The 15,525-nt window shown below is 34.8% G+C and overlaps 2 protein-coding genes across 5 annotated transcripts; one reads left to right on the forward strand and one right to left on the reverse strand.

Annotated features, from left to right (window-relative positions):
• The first annotated feature begins 3,382 nt into the window (after positions 1 to 3,382).
• On the forward strand, positions 3,383 to 12,467 carry LOC121214485 (cysteine-tryptophan domain-containing zinc finger protein 7). 3 transcript variants are annotated; one of them, XR_005910094.1, is made up of 13 exons: positions 3,448 to 3,672; positions 3,805 to 4,068; positions 5,157 to 5,229; positions 5,329 to 5,456; positions 5,579 to 5,947; positions 6,027 to 7,315; positions 7,543 to 7,940; positions 8,034 to 9,928; positions 10,038 to 10,192; positions 10,335 to 10,495; positions 10,974 to 11,134; positions 11,565 to 11,700; positions 11,787 to 11,870. XR_005910094.1 is itself a non-coding variant. In XM_041088199.1 (12 exons), exons 2-12 carry the CDS (start codon positions 3,976 to 3,978, stop codon positions 12,003 to 12,005), a joined length of 4,941 nt encoding a protein of 1,646 aa, XP_040944133.1. In that variant the 5' UTR covers positions 3,383 to 3,672; positions 3,805 to 3,975; the 3' UTR covers positions 12,006 to 12,467. The 3 variants fall into 3 exon arrangements, 1 of the variants encoding a protein (XP_040944133.1); XM_041088199.1 differs by lacking the exon at positions 11,565 to 11,700 and having other exon boundaries at positions 3,383 to 3,672; positions 11,787 to 12,467; XR_005910095.1 differs by lacking the exons at positions 11,565 to 11,700; positions 11,787 to 11,870 and having other exon boundaries at positions 3,447 to 3,672; positions 10,328 to 10,495.
• Positions 12,305 to 14,043, reverse strand: LOC107908417 (cullin-1). 2 transcript variants are annotated; one of them, XM_016835576.2, is made up of 7 exons: positions 13,852 to 14,043; positions 13,662 to 13,761; positions 13,387 to 13,572; positions 13,254 to 13,301; positions 12,940 to 13,143; positions 12,779 to 12,856; positions 12,305 to 12,671 (listed from the first exon to the last, which is right to left on the reverse strand). In XM_016835576.2, exons 1-7 carry the CDS (start codon positions 13,908 to 13,910, stop codon positions 12,585 to 12,587), a joined length of 762 nt encoding a protein of 253 aa, XP_016691065.1. In that variant the 5' UTR covers positions 13,911 to 14,043; the 3' UTR covers positions 12,305 to 12,584. The 2 variants fall into 2 exon arrangements, with proteins under 2 accessions (XP_016691065.1, XP_016691066.1); XM_016835577.2 differs by having other exon boundaries at positions 13,662 to 14,037.
• Positions 14,044 to 15,525: the final 1,482 nt, after the last annotated feature.

Below are 15,525 nucleotides of genomic sequence, written 5' to 3' on the forward strand. Positions count from 1 at the left end.
ACTCAAAAATGGATGGAAAGTTAATTTTCTTGACGTGACATACATGTGTATGTCACATCAATAATTAATTATTTTTAAAATTTAAAAATTCAAAAAAATATAAAAATATTTTAAAAAGTAAAAAAATAAAAAAAAAATTAATTTTTTAAAATGAACATGTTCGTGAACATTAAACAAACGAACATGAACAAAAAATTTAAAATTCCTAACGAACACAAACTGAACACGAACAAGCTTAAAAATAAACAAACGAACATGAATAGAGATTTGTTCGCTTAAGCTCAATTCATTTACAACCCCAGAGGTGGAACTCCATAAAAAAAACTATTAAAACACAAAAGGATTTAATGAGATAATATCCCTTAATATCTTGTTTAAAAAGCGTAATTGATTTTTATATTTTGCAGACTATACATATATTATTCATTTATGTAGCATTATATATAGAAAAATAAGATTAGGTAAATTTTAATTCATATTAAATATTGTTATTTGAAAATTGATAAAAATAAAATAAACCATTTTTTTTGTAATTACTATAATTTTTTATAAAAATTAAATACAATAACATTAAATAAGTTATAAAAATTTATAACATGTTATAAAATGAGAATTTTTTAAAAAAATTTAAACATATTATAACAGTAATTTTAATAATTTGTTTTACCCAATGAATATAATTTTTTAAAAAGCAAATAATTTATATGAAAGCTTTAATTGAACATCCAATTTTAATGTAGACTTTTTGCAGGTAAGGTTGAATATGGGATATTAGGATTTCAATGTAAAAGTTCATTTGAATTTCCTTAAAATTAATAGATTTATATGGGTAGGTATTATTTCTAAAAGCAATAATCTTGATTTAATTGATGGTATTTGATTAATTATAAAAATTATAGTAAATCTTGGATTAAATATTGCATTTAATGTATCATTTATAGATTAGCATGTGTTTAATATTTAAAAAATTATATTAATATTTATATATTTGGAACCGATTGGGTTCAATTACATAAAATTTCACCTAAAACTTCACCTTTTTAGTAATTTATGATAATTTTTTCTAATTTAAGCGTAAACTATAAAAATAGCCTCAGATTATATTTTAGTCACTTATGTTTGAAATGTTACGTTTTAGTCACTTATATTATTGTTTTGTTACGAAGTGGACACCCTACCGTTAAACTCAGTTACATCCCTAACGGCAGTCCAAATGGGTTTTAAATGTCAACTTTGATGTTCAGTTGCTAAGATGAAACTAGGTTTTAATTAAATGAATTTAATTTGGACTATCATGTATGACATTCAAGTTAGCATTTAAAACTCATTTGGACTGCCACGTAGGACTGCCGTTAGGGAGGTAATAGAGCTTAACATAGAGTAACTACTTCGTAACAAAACAATAACATAAGTGACTAAAACATAACAGTTCAAACATAAGTGACTAAAATGTAATCTAGAACAAACAAAAGTGACTATTTTTTTAGTTTACCCTTAATTTAATGAGTACATTTTTTTTAATTGATTTTAAAATATATCTTATGAGATATACATGTTATTTTACAATTTTATTGCGAACTTAAAAATTCTTCAGCGGTGTTAGAAAAATTTATACATGTTAACAAAAGTGCAAATTTTATAATAATGTCAAGTTGGTAAAAATATGCTTTTAGAGTTGATTGAATATTAGCTCAATTGGCATAGGTATTATTATCAATGTAGGAGGACGTGGGTTCAAGAGTGCCAAAATGCATTATCTTCCTATTTATGGATTGGGGAGGGGCTATGAGTAGTTATAGATATTGTGTCAAAAAGAGCCAGATATGATGTCTTATATATATATAGACAATACAAGTAAAAACTCACACATCCACACACTTCACTACTATACAGGCGAACTTATAGATCAAACCCTGGTCTCGTCCATGGATGAACTCACTTTAGCCCATGAACTTACTCATCGAGTTCCGAACAACAAAATGAACCAAACATGATTGTAGAAAGAGACGTTACAATCTAGCAAAACGGAAAGTCGTAGTGAGATGGGAGAGAGGAAAATCAAGGCAAGCTTTAGAAAACAAGTGTGGTGGTAGGCAATGGTAATGAACCCAATAAGAGGCTGAGAAGAATGGTAGTTGTAGTGGTGGTTGTGATTGTAGAAACGAATGCGTGGAGTGAATTTTAGAGTGCTCAAATTGCCAATGGATAAAAAAAGAACTCCCCAAATAAAACGTTTAAACATCTATTTATAGGCCTTGAAAAAAAAGTTAAAAAAGTAAAAAGATTATGGAGAGAAAGCGGGCATAAACATGCTAAAATTGTGTGTGGTGAGATTAAAAGTGGTTCATTGAACGTGAAAAAATGAAAGGTAATTTGTATAGATAATGGGTATAATGGCAGTTATATAATGGTTACACTTACTTAAAGCATTTTAGCAATAAAGACTTTGAAGTGCGAATGCATCATTTATTCATTAAATAAATAAGGAGGAAGCACTTGTATTCTAATGAAATATTAAGAAATAAGCTTAACAGTTTCTATATTTGAGTCTTTAAACCATGCTCTCCAAGACATCTAAAAAATTGGAACAACCTAGGAATCTTGCTAGCCTTTCAATGTTGTTCCAACAAAGTTGTTCTCAACATCAAGTTGTTTTCAACGGGATTATTCCTAAAGGTGCTCATATAAGGAATTATATTCCCTAAAACTACAATTAATTGAGCAGTTAGTAATTCCAAACAAGTATTTACAATGATGATATAACATATTCACTAATATACTAAGTAATCTTAAATTTCGATAATTCTATTATCACAAATAGTAATATATTTTGTGAACCAAATGCTTAAAAAAGAAGTTAAATCACTATTTGAGGTCCGAACTTTACAACTTATCTTTTAATCTAAGTTAAATTTTGAACTTGATAATTGTTCCCCTATTGGGGCTCGAACTAAACAAATATTCTCACATTAGGCTTTAAATTTTTTTGATTAATCCCTAAACTTACCAGTTATTCCTGTATTAATATCTTAACTTAACAATTGTTCTTCCGTAGGTACATTACTTAAAAAAATTTACCCCAAACCCCCCTCCTCACCCCCCAAAAAAGAAAAAAAGGAACCCCAAAGACAAAGAGTTGCCTTAACGTGGAAGATGAAAAGATTCCCTTCTGCAGCTGCTCCACAAAATGTGAAAGATTAGCATAGTTACAATCATTGAACTTTTCTGTACATAACTCCGAATGAAAACGAAAAAGTGTATAAACGACACCGTTTTTGACTATTCATTAATTGTCCCAAGTTTCCCACCCACCCACGCACGCTCCTGCTTCCCACGCGCCATCAATGGAATTATTTACATGTGAAAAAAGAAAATCAAAAGTGAAGCCCAATTAAATATATATAAAAAATAATTAAAAAAAGCCAAAAAATCTGACCCACGAAAATCACAGCTCTTTGTTGTGACTTTGTGTCTGCCGTTTTTTTTTCATATTTTATTTTTAAGGTTTTTTTTTTCTTTTCAAGAAGAAGAAAAAAAGTGTTTAACAAATTTCTGGAGACAGGGACCGTAATACAAACTCGACACCGCGACGCGGAACGAGTCAATCCTGAGTCGGCGGCACTCGTCGATCACTTCAATCTCGATCGTCTGATCATCGATATCTCTCTGATCGTGAGTTTAATGAAAAATAAAGCAACAAAAAAAAAAGAAAATAAAAGAAATATTAATTAACAAATTTTGTTTAATTGATTGATTCAAATGGGATTGTTTGTGTAATTTCTTTTTTGTCTTTTAATTTGATAGGGTTCCGTTGATATTGGGAGATTTCCTTTCTGGGTTTTTTCTTTTCTTTTAAAAACAAAAGGTTAAATCTCGGTGATGGTTGATTTTTGGAAAGGTGGGGAATTTGGAGGGTGAGGGGTTAAGGTTTTTGCGAGTTTAGGGTTAGGGTTTTTGGGGACGGTGGGTTTGGAGATGGATGAAAATTCTGATCTTGAAGAAGGAGAAGCTTGCTTTCATGAAGATGAAGGCGACAATATTAACCCTGATACCGCCTTCTCTTACATTGTAAGGGTCTAATTTTTGTTAGTTCTTTTCTTTGAGAAAAATCCAATTATTTTAACACCTGTTCTCTTTTTCTGAAACTTGGAATTGTATTAAGCTTCAGTTAATGCCATTTGATTAAGCATTTATGATACTTTGTAGGCAATGCAATTGTATTAAGCTTTGTTGCAAGGAATGGTTAATCTGAAATTAAGCTTAGTTTTGGTTTTGATTATGCATAATGGGCAATATGCTTATCAGAATAAGTAGTGACTCTCTATGTGCATTGGAGTTCTATGAGTCTTTAAGTTGAGTTTGTATGTGGTATATGCCCATTGATTCACTAATACATTTTTTGGTTGAGAAATGATGAGAGTGATGATATCAACTGTTGATGAGCGATGAGAATTTTCACGACTTTGCACCTTTAGAACACAAAAGTGTTATTTTGACATACTTTTATATCCAAATAGGTTTAGCTAGGTTAGTTTCTCGTCACCAGGAATGTTAGAAAACGACTAGAAGAATATGTTTTAAAAGGCTGTTTAATGCCTTTGTGCAGTTTATAGATAGTTATGCAATGTGATGATATTGATAATGCTAAACAAGATACACCATTGTCAAATCATTTCCATTTTGTTAAAAGTTGAAGTCAGGTTACTTTCTTACTAATAATTTATTGACATTATTTTAGAAAGCCGAGGCATGGAAAAGAAAGTAAGTAATAGGCTGATTTTCATAACGTACTTGTTTTGTCCTCTGGCAAAATTTGCTGCATGATGCTAAGTTCCTTGCCTGGATGATCTCTGAAACTTCCTCAACATTTGGAAAATTTATGTTGATACTGTTGGTTGAATGCTCAATGAAATGTGATTAACTGTATTTCTTAATTTATTTAATCTAGTTCATATTTGAAATGTTAAACTATAATTGGTTCATATTTTATTGTTAAGCTCCTGAAAAGAATGAACTTCTAGATGCTTATAACAGTTGGCTTGTTGTGCCTGTTATAGATGTACTTCAATCTGGTCCATATATCAATTTTAATTTACACGAACTTTCAAAATTCTCTATGTTATTCCATTACTAATACGGGATTTTATGTCTTGAAGGATGAGAAGATTAAAAACGTTTTGGGCCATTTTCAAAAAGTTTTTGAAGGTGGAGTTTCAGCAGAAAATTTGGGTAAGTGGTTGTTTGCAGTTTTAGCAAATGTTAGGTTATATTACAAGCTTAATGATTTTCATTGAAGATGATGATTTGAGCTTAAATTACCTTTTTCAGGGGCAAAATTTGGGGGGTATGGCTCATTTTTACCTACCTATGAACGTTCGCCTCCAAGATTGTCACGTCCAAAGACACCACTGAGAAACTCAAGCATATCAGGGTCAACCAATAATTTGTCTATGGAGGTATATGGACAATATTCTTGCTATAGTTTGGTCATTTCTTCGGAAGATGTCCATAGCTGTTGCTTTGACAACTTAATAAAATTCTAGTTTACTTGAGTGCTGTGGATTGTGTTACCATACAGGGTGCATCTCAGAATTTGAAAGCCCCACCAAATGCACCCTCAACCGGGAGACCAGGGAATACCTCCTGCCCAAGTGGCAATATTGCAGCTAAACATGATTCACGTTTGACTTCTGCTCAAGTTGCTGAGAAGTCTATCTTGAAGGATGAGAGTTTTAACAGAGCAGGGATTCCAAGTGACCAGAAGACATTGAAGTTTCGGATTAAAATGGGGTCTGATAAAAAAGCACAAAAAATTGCTGCAATCTATAGTGGTCTTGGGCTTGATTATTCTCCTTCGTCATCACTGGGGAACAGTCCTGATGAAAGTGGAGGAACATTGATGATATCTCAAGAAACCACTAGTGAATCACCCACTAGAATTCTTCAGGTAGAGGTTTCTCTTGGTTGTTTTCAGGTCTTCATATGAACTAAAGAAGGATGGATTGATATTTTGTGCCTTTAAACAGGTTATGACTTCCAATCATGTCCCTGGTGGTGTGCTCATATCTCCACTTCATGACAGCCTGCTATGGTTTTTAAGAAAGGAAAAGGAAAGGCCTTCTAGAGAGAATAAATCTACCTCATTGCTTAAGGCATGTCAAGAACATCCTTCTGTGTTAGTAGATAAGTCCATTATGGGTAATAAAAAACAATTAAATGAGAAGAAGACAAAATTTTTAATTGAAAAAAGTGAAGAGCTGGAGGAATCAAATAACGTAAATCACAGGACTGTTGAAAGTGGAAAGACATTGCTCATAAAAAAGAAGCATGAAAATGAGATTGCAGGAGGGGAGTCATTGCCCAATGACTTGAAACCCACAGCTCTATCTAATTCAGTGAATATTGCTATGGAAGCCACTGCTAGGGTCTGTGATGTCGCTGCTGAAGATAATCTGAATGCATCGAAAGGTAGATTGTTGTCCTCTGACTCTGCAAAGGAAGATTCTTTGGAGTCAATATCTGGAAGGAGCAGAACGAGTGGCAAGAAAAAGAAGCGGGATAAGCGGAGTAGTTTAGATGGAAACGGTTGGGAACAGAGTGTAGTGAATTTCAATAAGAATGCTTCAGTCGACCTAGGAGACAATGTTGGGAGCAAGGAAGATTCAAAAACAAAGGTTGGTCAGGTAGCTACATTTCGTGTACAAAATAAAATAAATATTCCCTCCAAGAAGGAAAAGACATTGGCTGAGGGAAAGAGGTCAAAAGGTAGCAAAAATAATGGAGAAGTTGCTGATTCAATGAAGGAAAGCTTGAGACTTGATGTGGGTGCAACACTTAAAGATACTGTTAGTTCTTGTCAAGGTTTTCCTTCAGGTAAAGATAAAATTCAGAAGTTGAAGCTGCAGAAGGATATGAAGAAGGTCCAAGATAATCATAGAGATTCACTGGAAACAAATTCTGGACAGAAGAGTGATCGAATGGAGCCAACAATGAGGCATTTTCAGAATAGGCCAAAAGGTTATGGTCCAATGGATTTTGAGATGGAGCAGAATGGCTATTTGGATAAGTCAAAGGTAATATTCAGTGGTAGAACAGTTAATAACCAGCTGTTGGGAGTGGATGTTCCAGGTGTGGTTCCTCACCTCAATGATAAGACACTTGCCTCTCAGACAGCTGCACCAGCTGCAACTGCTCCTGTGTTGATAGAAGAAAATTGGGTTCAGTGTGATCGTTGTCACAAGTGGCGACTCTTGCCTTTTGATACTAGACCAGAACAACTTCCTGAGAAGTGGTTGTGTAGCATGCTTGATTGGCTGTAAGTTCCTTAGATAAGCATCTAATAAAGTTTTCTTTGAATATGCCGGTCTCTTTTGTTTGAGTACATGCTATGTGCGTGTTTATGTTATTGTGTGCACATGGTGCTTGCAATGATTAGAATAACCTGGTCAATTATAGGTACATTTATAGATGCATTGTCTGTGTGTGTGAACATGGATTTATATTTTGCTTTTGCTGATTTCTGTTGCTGACATCATTGTGTAGACCAAGAATGAACCGGTGTGACATTAGTGAGGAGGAGACAACAAAAGCTCTCAATGCATTTTACCAGCTTCCAGTAGCTGAAAATCAAAATAACCCACAAAATCATGCAAATGGAACTATGTCACTAGTTTCTTCAGCTCACCTTCAGCATCTTGATCAGAACAACTCAAGTTTCAATTCTCAGGCTTTATCTATTAAAGGAAAGAAGAACCATGCCCTCAAGGAAGTGCAGAAGTCAGGTGGCAGTGGCCCGAATCAGATGTCAACCTCTAAAAAGAAATACAAGCAGCAGGAATCTTTGAAACGTAGGAGCATAAATGACATGGCTCAGGCCCCTGTTGAATCATTTGTCATGAAGAAATCTGCCTTTGAAGAGAAAGAAAGGCTTCTAGTTGGAGGTATTTATTTGATATTACAGCATAAGTTTTACTAGCAGCTGGACTTCTATATTGAGTTTATTGTTAATTCATATTGTCATCGTTTGATTGTAGGTGAGACCAAGAAAGCAAAGATGAAAAACAAGAGGGAGTCTGGTCTGTATGAATATGAAGGTTCAAAGAAAAGCAGAACAGAAGTAACATCCACTGCCGAAAAACATCAGAGTACTAACTTAGACAACAGAACGCTGGGCCTTAATTCAAGCACTACCTTGCCAACTCAAGCAAATGGAAGAAGCGTTCAAAATTCCAGTGGGTGCTCTAATTCTGGGGGTGTAAAGCATGATATTAAAGAAAAAACAGTAGCTTCTTTGAAGAAACTTGTGGATCAAACTCAGGCTTCATCAGATGCTGGGTCATTAGACATGAGAATATGCGATAAAAGGGCTCCTGTGAAGAAAAGGAAATTGGACTGGCAGGACAGTCAAAATGGGAATGAGTTATGTATGAAGGAAGAAAGTAGTGAGAGTGGATTTAGGAATGAAAAGAAGTTACGGTTTTCAAAGATTGAGGGGAAGCAGTCCAATAGAAATGATGGAGATGGTGTGTCAAACAGGAAAAGTATGGATCATTCAATTGGTGGCATTGAAGAAGCCAGAAGTATTGATAGGGTCCAACAATCAAGTAAGCACAAGAAGAAGTCCTCATCTCTAAAAGTTTTGGATGGCCTTGATTCATCGAGAAGGGATTCTGGAACTGGACAAATTTTGATAGCAGCAACTTCTAGCTCTTCAAAGGTTTCCGGTTCTCGTAAAACCAGAGCAAACTTTGAAGAAGCAAGGGGTTCGCCAGTTGAATCAGTTTCTTCATCTCCAATGAGGACCTCATATCCAGAAAAGCTTGCAACAACTGGTTCAGGGAAGGATGCTGCAAATAGTGGCATTCCTTCATGTGGCAATCTTAGAAGATGTTGGAACGGGGAAGGCACTTTTGAGCTTGCTCAATCTGGTACAGAAACGAAAGAGAAAGTGTCGGTTGATTTTAATTCTAGATCCCATAAATCTTCTACCTTGGATTATCGGGATAGAGATTCTATTTGCAAAATCAGCATTAGAAATAAACCTTCTTCTAGGTTGGGGAATAGCCATTTGCTCAATGGTGATTCTCATTCTGCAGAAACTGTGCAGCATACTGTAGACCATTCCCATAGTGAGGATAGACTGAACAAGGAGTGTGGTGGCAATGCATTATTTTCTCAGAAATCTGACGATGTTTCTAATTCACAGGCAAAAGACAGTAAAAGAAGTTCTGCTGTAGATAAAATGAAGGGTTCTAATCTAACAGAGGAACAGGAGGATATGTGTTCCAGAAAGAGCATGAATTACCAATCAGATGTTGTCAAGAGTCATGCATGTCTTCAAGAAACATTTGTTGATTGCAAGCGCAATTTGCATAAATCTAGCGAGGATGAGCAGAGATCTTATGGAAAGAAGAATCCTTCAGGACAACCATCAAGTGATAGTAGAATAGGGACCCAGCTGAATATAAAACATGATGAATTTGATGTAAAATCTGCTGCTCCATTCTGCACAAAGGGGAACGTTGCCCCTGAGCAAAATGTGACCCAGGATTTTAGTGGGCAAACTGAAGTAATGCAAGCAGAGGTAAAAAGTGGAATGTCAAAATCATCCTTGCATTTTGAAACTGAAAGTTGTCAAGAAAGAAAAGGTCATCGAACAGTACCAGAAGCACAAGAGAGAGCTGTCTATGATGGGGTTCCAGTTAATGCCTCTTCCAGAGTCAATGTGTCAAAGGCTTTGAAACAGCCTGGAAAAGCTGCTGGCAGCAAGAATGGTTCTGCCCATGATTTGGGACAGCAGATGCCTGATTTGCATGTGGTCAGAAACCTCAATGCTTGCAGTCCTGTGAGAGTAAAGTCCTCCAGCCTGACAGTAACTGATGCCCTGAATGATGCTCAAGGACTTAGAAATTATGCCGATCGTCTTAAGGTTTTCTTTCAGATTTTGTTCTTACATTGATATGCCGCTTTCATAAAAGTTCTGACAGAAATTATTTTGCCATTCTAACTGTTACTACCATTTCACTGTCCTCTTTCAGAGTTCTGGTTTTGTTTTTGAAAGCAATGAGATTTACTTCCAAGCTGCTCTTAAGTTTCTTGGTGTCGCTGCCCTTTTAGAGGCTAGCAATAGTGAGAGTGGCAGACATGACATGAACCATTTGCAAGTGTATGGCACTGCCACTAAACTTTGCGAGTAAGTGAATGTTTCATAAGTGACGGGAAACGAGTGTTTCTTGAGCTTCAGTAGATTTCATCTTTTTTTTGGTTTATATTTATATTAGGAGTGCTTATATATACCTGTATCTTTCTCTATGCTAAAATTGTCAAGTTCACAGAATGTGTGCCAAAGAATATGAAAGACGCCAAGAAATGGCTACTGCTGCTTTGTCCTATAAATGTGTAGAGGTAGCATACATGAGGATTGTTTACTGCAAACATTCTGCTAGCAGCAGAGACCTGAAAGAGTTGCAAGGAACTGTACAGATGGTTCCCCAAGGTAAGAAGCCGTGTGATGGATATATGCTTAGTCTTTTTTTTGTCTCTCCATGATGTATTGCAAATCCCTCTAGATGGTGTTAGTCTTCTATTTTGTGATGTTTCATTTTAAAATGTGAATTGTGTGCAATATAAGTGGTGTTGTCTATGGTGCAGGAGCTCTGCGACTGTGATTTATTTATTTGAGGCAGTCGGTAGTGCATGTGGTCATTTAGGTTCCATTTGAAGCCATGTAAATATTTTATATTTAGTTTTCCCTCTCAATGTGAGCCCTCATGGGGCTCGTGCCCCTATATTGTACTTGCATATCATGCTTTAAGGAGTCTTAACATAAAGTATTCACTGTAAATAGATACCTCTTCTTTCGGTTGAGATTCAACTTCAGTCGCACGAAATTGTTTCTTCCATACTAATTAGTAGTCCCATGTTGCAATGCTCTGAGATTAGCTACCTCACATCTTTCAAATGGCTTCTTTCAGGTGAATCTCCATCATCTTCCATATCAGATGTTGATAATAACTTAAATAACCAAGCAACTGCGGATAAGGCTCCATTAGCCAAGGGTAATGCTTCATATGTTGCTGGAACCCATGCCCTTGTTGCTAGAAACCGTCCAAGTTTTGGTCGGTTGCTTGACTTCGTAAGTTAATTCTGTCTGAAAGCACCAATCTCCCCCCCTTCCTCGCTTCATTATTATTTTCTATGTTTTATTAAGCATCGATTATGCCTATAAAATATTCTTTTCTCCTTGAATGTTCCTTGGTAGTTGAAAACCAATTATATGAACTTGTAAAGTAGTTATGAGGTGGTTGGAGATGGATATTTGTGAATTTGGTGGAAATAAGATTGTGTCGAAAAGGATAATGACTAATGAGTGTACCTAGCGGGTAGCACCGGCCATGCAGTACAGATTTGCATTTCTGATTAGGGTTTTTTTGTAGTATTGGTCTTTCTTAACTTGCTGGTAGGAGAACTAAACTTTTGATTTTTCGAAGGATTATTTGATGCCCCTGCTATATTATTTTCTTAGGAAGTCTGTTCACTTGTTTTTTTTTTTCACTGTCCAATAGATTGGGTGTTAACAGCCTGGGCAGGCTTGTTGGTAGATTTAGTGTCAGGTGTTTTGCTTCTTAAATAGTGCTTGCAATATAGAACAAAGGAAGTTTCCTAAGTCTGCACGATGATTGTTATTGTAAATAGTGCTTGGTAAGAATTTCCTGTCTCTCAATGTCTATGTTAGCTGATTAGGTGGTTCAAGTAGGTAAATGTATTAATATGTTAATCTTCTGCAGACACAGGATGTAAGTTCTGCAATGGAGGCTTCAAGAAAATCTCTAACATGTTTCATGGCTGCTACTTCATCCCTGGAAGCAGCACAAAATATCGAGTGTATTACTTCAGTTAGAAAGGTGATTGATTTCAGCTTCCAGGATGTGGATGAACTTGCATGTTTGGTTGAGCAGGCAATGCAGGCCATAAGTCGTTCTGATTTAGGCAGTACTAGAGATTAAGCTACCCTTGTATATATATTCGTGTTTTTTCGGTTTATAACCCCCCAACATGCATTGGAGAAGAAAGGTGGATGACTTAGAGCTGCATTTGGGAACGAGCAAAGATGTGAGTGGCCCAATAGCCTATTGCCTCAGTGTACATGTGTATAAAGTGAGATTGATTTGCAAATTTTGTAATGTATATTTTTGATGTTCACTTTCTTCTCATTGATAAGAGCACAGGCATGCTCACATTTTAAAGTTTTTCTGGGTTGGCAAAGAGGATAAAAAATCTAGCTTGTTCAGCAAGAGATTCAGAGTTCCATGTAAGATATTAGTTCCATATAGTACTATAATTTTTTTCGCTCCATTGCTTTGGGGCAGGAGGAAAACAAAGTATATATAGAGTTTAGAAATCTTTAGGCAACCATTTTGAAGAGGTTGGAACACTGATATCCCAATAACAGTTCTCTGTTCTGTTTATAATTTATTTCAAAATTTCTATTGGAAGGTTCTTGTCTATCTTTATTGTTGCTTGAGGAGCAGCAAGTTTCAATCATATAGAAACATCTGCATTTCCATGTATCGTGTTTGTTCTCATCATCCAATGCATGAATCAGATTCATCAGTCTGTTTCTTCTCTTTCAATTCACTTTCATGAACAGACATCAATTCATATTCAACAATCTGTAGCCATTTCAAGAAGGAAAATAAAAAAGTCAGTGACAGGGACCTGTATTACATGAGTCCGATGTGTCCGACACAGGACAGGTACTGTCAAACTAGAAACAAACCTCGAGTAACTTCTTATGGCTTGTGCTCTGCAGATAACAACAAACTGTGTCTCTTTCATGTTTCAAGCAACATTCAACCTAAATTTTCATCATCAAAAAGCAAAGAGATTGATCAAACAGGGAGTTTTAGATATGTCCGTGACCGTAATTTAAATCCGTACCTTAAGCATGTAATCCTTGTAAGATTCAGTTTTTAACCATTTAGATGCCTTGGTGGAATAAAATGAAGCAGTAGCTTTAAACATGTCACCTTCAAAGTCTTGTTCATAGTATTTCATAGAGCCTTGCCCAACATCTACATAGATACCCACAATGTTCCTTATCAGAGCTTGATCGATACCTTCACCTTCACGCTCTCGATCAATCTCAAGATTCAAAGAACAACATTAACGAAAGATCAGTCTCGAAACCCCTCATGATAAACGTGATATGAACCAAAACATGAAATCTAAAACAGAAGAAATGCAGATCATACCAGGGACAATACAGCATCTTTGATTTCATGATTGAATTCCCCAAATACCTTCACAAAAACAACAAAATATATGTATAGAACTTTGTTGATTTGGCATTAAGAATCTATCTATATAAAAGAATTTAGGACTAACCAAATTGTAGAAAGCTAAAAGAGTAGATTGTTCTAGTGGAGGAAGCTTCCTGCAAGGAACAAAGTATCTATCCAAAAAGCGAAAGAATCTAGTAATCCATCTGGTCATAACTTTGTGATTTGACCATCTTTGCTCTATTTCTTTCACCAAAGCTTCATCTTTTTTCCCTTGCAATGATGGCCAAACCTGGTAATAATATAACAAATATATATAAATACAACCCACAAATGTAAAAGTTGCCTTCGGGTGCAGATTAATGATAAAATCCATTTTACCTTGCTAGTGATGTAGTGTTTGAGAAAATTGTGGTACTTGTCATATAATACCTCAGAATTTCCGCCTCTCCGGTTTGGCTTACACAATTCAAATACAATTCTAGCCATTAGGTAAGGAAAACCCATCTCTTTAGAGATTTGGTTCGAATTTCAATGAAAAACAAAACCTTAAATTAAAGAAAAAGGATACGAGTACATACGCATGTACTCTTCAGATGAAAAACGATGGACTTTTTTTATCATCATCATTGCCTTCTATGATGTTAATCAATTTGTTAATTCCATGTTGAAGCACAGCCCATCCTTGTTCAACCTCCATGATGCACTGTTGATGATGATCTTCGGTACCCGCCATGGTTTTTAAGGGAACCAAACTGAGATCAGTCTTTAAAAACAGCTTTATATATATATATATATAGCATTGACTTCCAAGAGTTTGATTTTTTTCTTTTCAAATGTGGCAGCTAAAAACATTGGAATATTATAGGGTAACCTCTAACATGATTAAATTTACGCTTTGATCACTTAATTTTAAAGAGTTATAAAAAAGTCATTAAATTATTCAAAAGTTTTCATTTAAATCAATGAATTGTTAAAACCCCTATTGCAAGCAAAAGCTCTCATTCCTCTTTTCCTTTACAGTTTAATTTTTTTAATTCAATAATTTTGAACTTCACGAATTTGTGAACTAAAATCTAAATAACTTTTTTTTCTTTGACATTGACTATCAAATCGACTTGAATATAAAATATGTTCTTCTACTCATCGATGGGTAACGATCATCTAATTGTCGCTTAAAATTTGTTAGCCGAACTTTTTTTTTAAAAACCCCTTGACTTAAATGAAAATTTTTGAATAGTTCAATGGCCATTTCTAACTTTTTTAAGTCGAATGATCAAAATGTAAACTTATTAATAATTTAATAACCTTAAGTGTAGTTTAGCCAATATTATATTGGTATATCTACGTGTCTAGAAATAAAATAGGTACTGTAAGGCTAAAGGCCCTGTTGATGTTGTTGTGTTTTTCCTTACTTATAATATATTTTTGGCATAATGACTTCTTTAGCCCTTCATCTTTATAAAAAATATCATTTTAGCCCTCTATTTAAATTTTTTTGTCTCTTTTAACCTTTGAACTTGCATTGTGTAACACCCCTCATTCATCCTGACGATTGCTACTAATGGGAGATGCCACCGAAGCATGAACGTGTAAGAAATCTTTATTTTATTTGAGGATTTAGGGTTTAAAATATTTTTATAAAATAATTGAAATATGTTTTATACAATTGAAAGCTTTAAAAACAATTTAAAATTTGTTTTGAGTTAATCGAAGGTGATCGGAATCCCAAACGGCTCCGAAAGGTCAAAACTTGAAAAAAATGCAAGGTTGCTACAATGGCACGATGTCGTGACGAGGAATTTATGATGTTGCGATGTGACTGACTGAGATAATATGGCCACAACGATGGGAATGTGAAGTTGCGATGTTGCTGTAGCATCCCTAACATCCCCTGAAATGAGAACAATGTCAATTCAGGTTGGCACGTGTTAAAATTTTTCAAAGTAAAAAAAATAAAAATTTTAAAATTAGTGGAGAAGATAGTTGAATATTATAAGAAATTACAAAGGCTTTTAAATTAAGGGAAAATTAATTTAAGGTATGGACTAAATCGTAAAAGTGTGAGAAGTATTGGGCTATAGTATAAAAAACTTAGAAATAAGAAATGATTGAATTTGATACATGGGAAGAAAGAGGAAAGACTTGAAAAGTAATTTGACCATGGAAGTACAAAAGAAGTGGATGAGAATGAGAGTGAATAAACACCATTTGTTGGCCATGATGATGATTTGATTTTTTATTA

Source organism: Gossypium hirsutum, chromosome D02 (assembly GCF_007990345.1).
Source record: "Gossypium hirsutum isolate 1008001.06 chromosome D02, Gossypium_hirsutum_v2.1, whole genome shotgun sequence".
In the NCBI taxonomy this organism is placed as follows: Eukaryota; Viridiplantae; Streptophyta; class Magnoliopsida; order Malvales; family Malvaceae; genus Gossypium; species Gossypium hirsutum.

Excerpts from the sequence above, each read along its gene's own strand:
- LOC121214485 (XM_041088199.1), top strand. The coding sequence starts at position 3,976 with ATGGATGAAAATTCTGATCTTGAAGAAGGAGAAGCTTGCTTTCATGAA. Across the intron at positions 5,457-5,578 it reads CCAATAATTTGTCTATGGAG|GGTGCATCTCAGAATTTGAA; the intron begins GTATATGGACAA and ends GTTACCATACAG. Across the intron at positions 7,941-8,033 it reads AGAAAGGCTTCTAGTTGGAG|GTGAGACCAAGAAAGCAAAG; the intron begins GTATTTATTTGA and ends GTTTGATTGTAG.
- LOC107908417 (XM_016835576.2), bottom strand. The coding sequence starts at position 13,910 with ATGATGATGATAAAAAAAGTCCATCGTTTTTCATCTGAAGAGTACATG. Across the intron at positions 13,762-13,851 it reads GAGTACATGCGTATGTACTC|AATTGTATTTGAATTGTGTA; the intron begins GTATCCTTTTTC and ends CCTAATGGCTAG. Across the intron at positions 13,302-13,386 it reads TTTTAGCTTTCTACAATTTG|GTATTTGGGGAATTCAATCA; the intron begins GTTAGTCCTAAA and ends GTTTTTGTGAAG.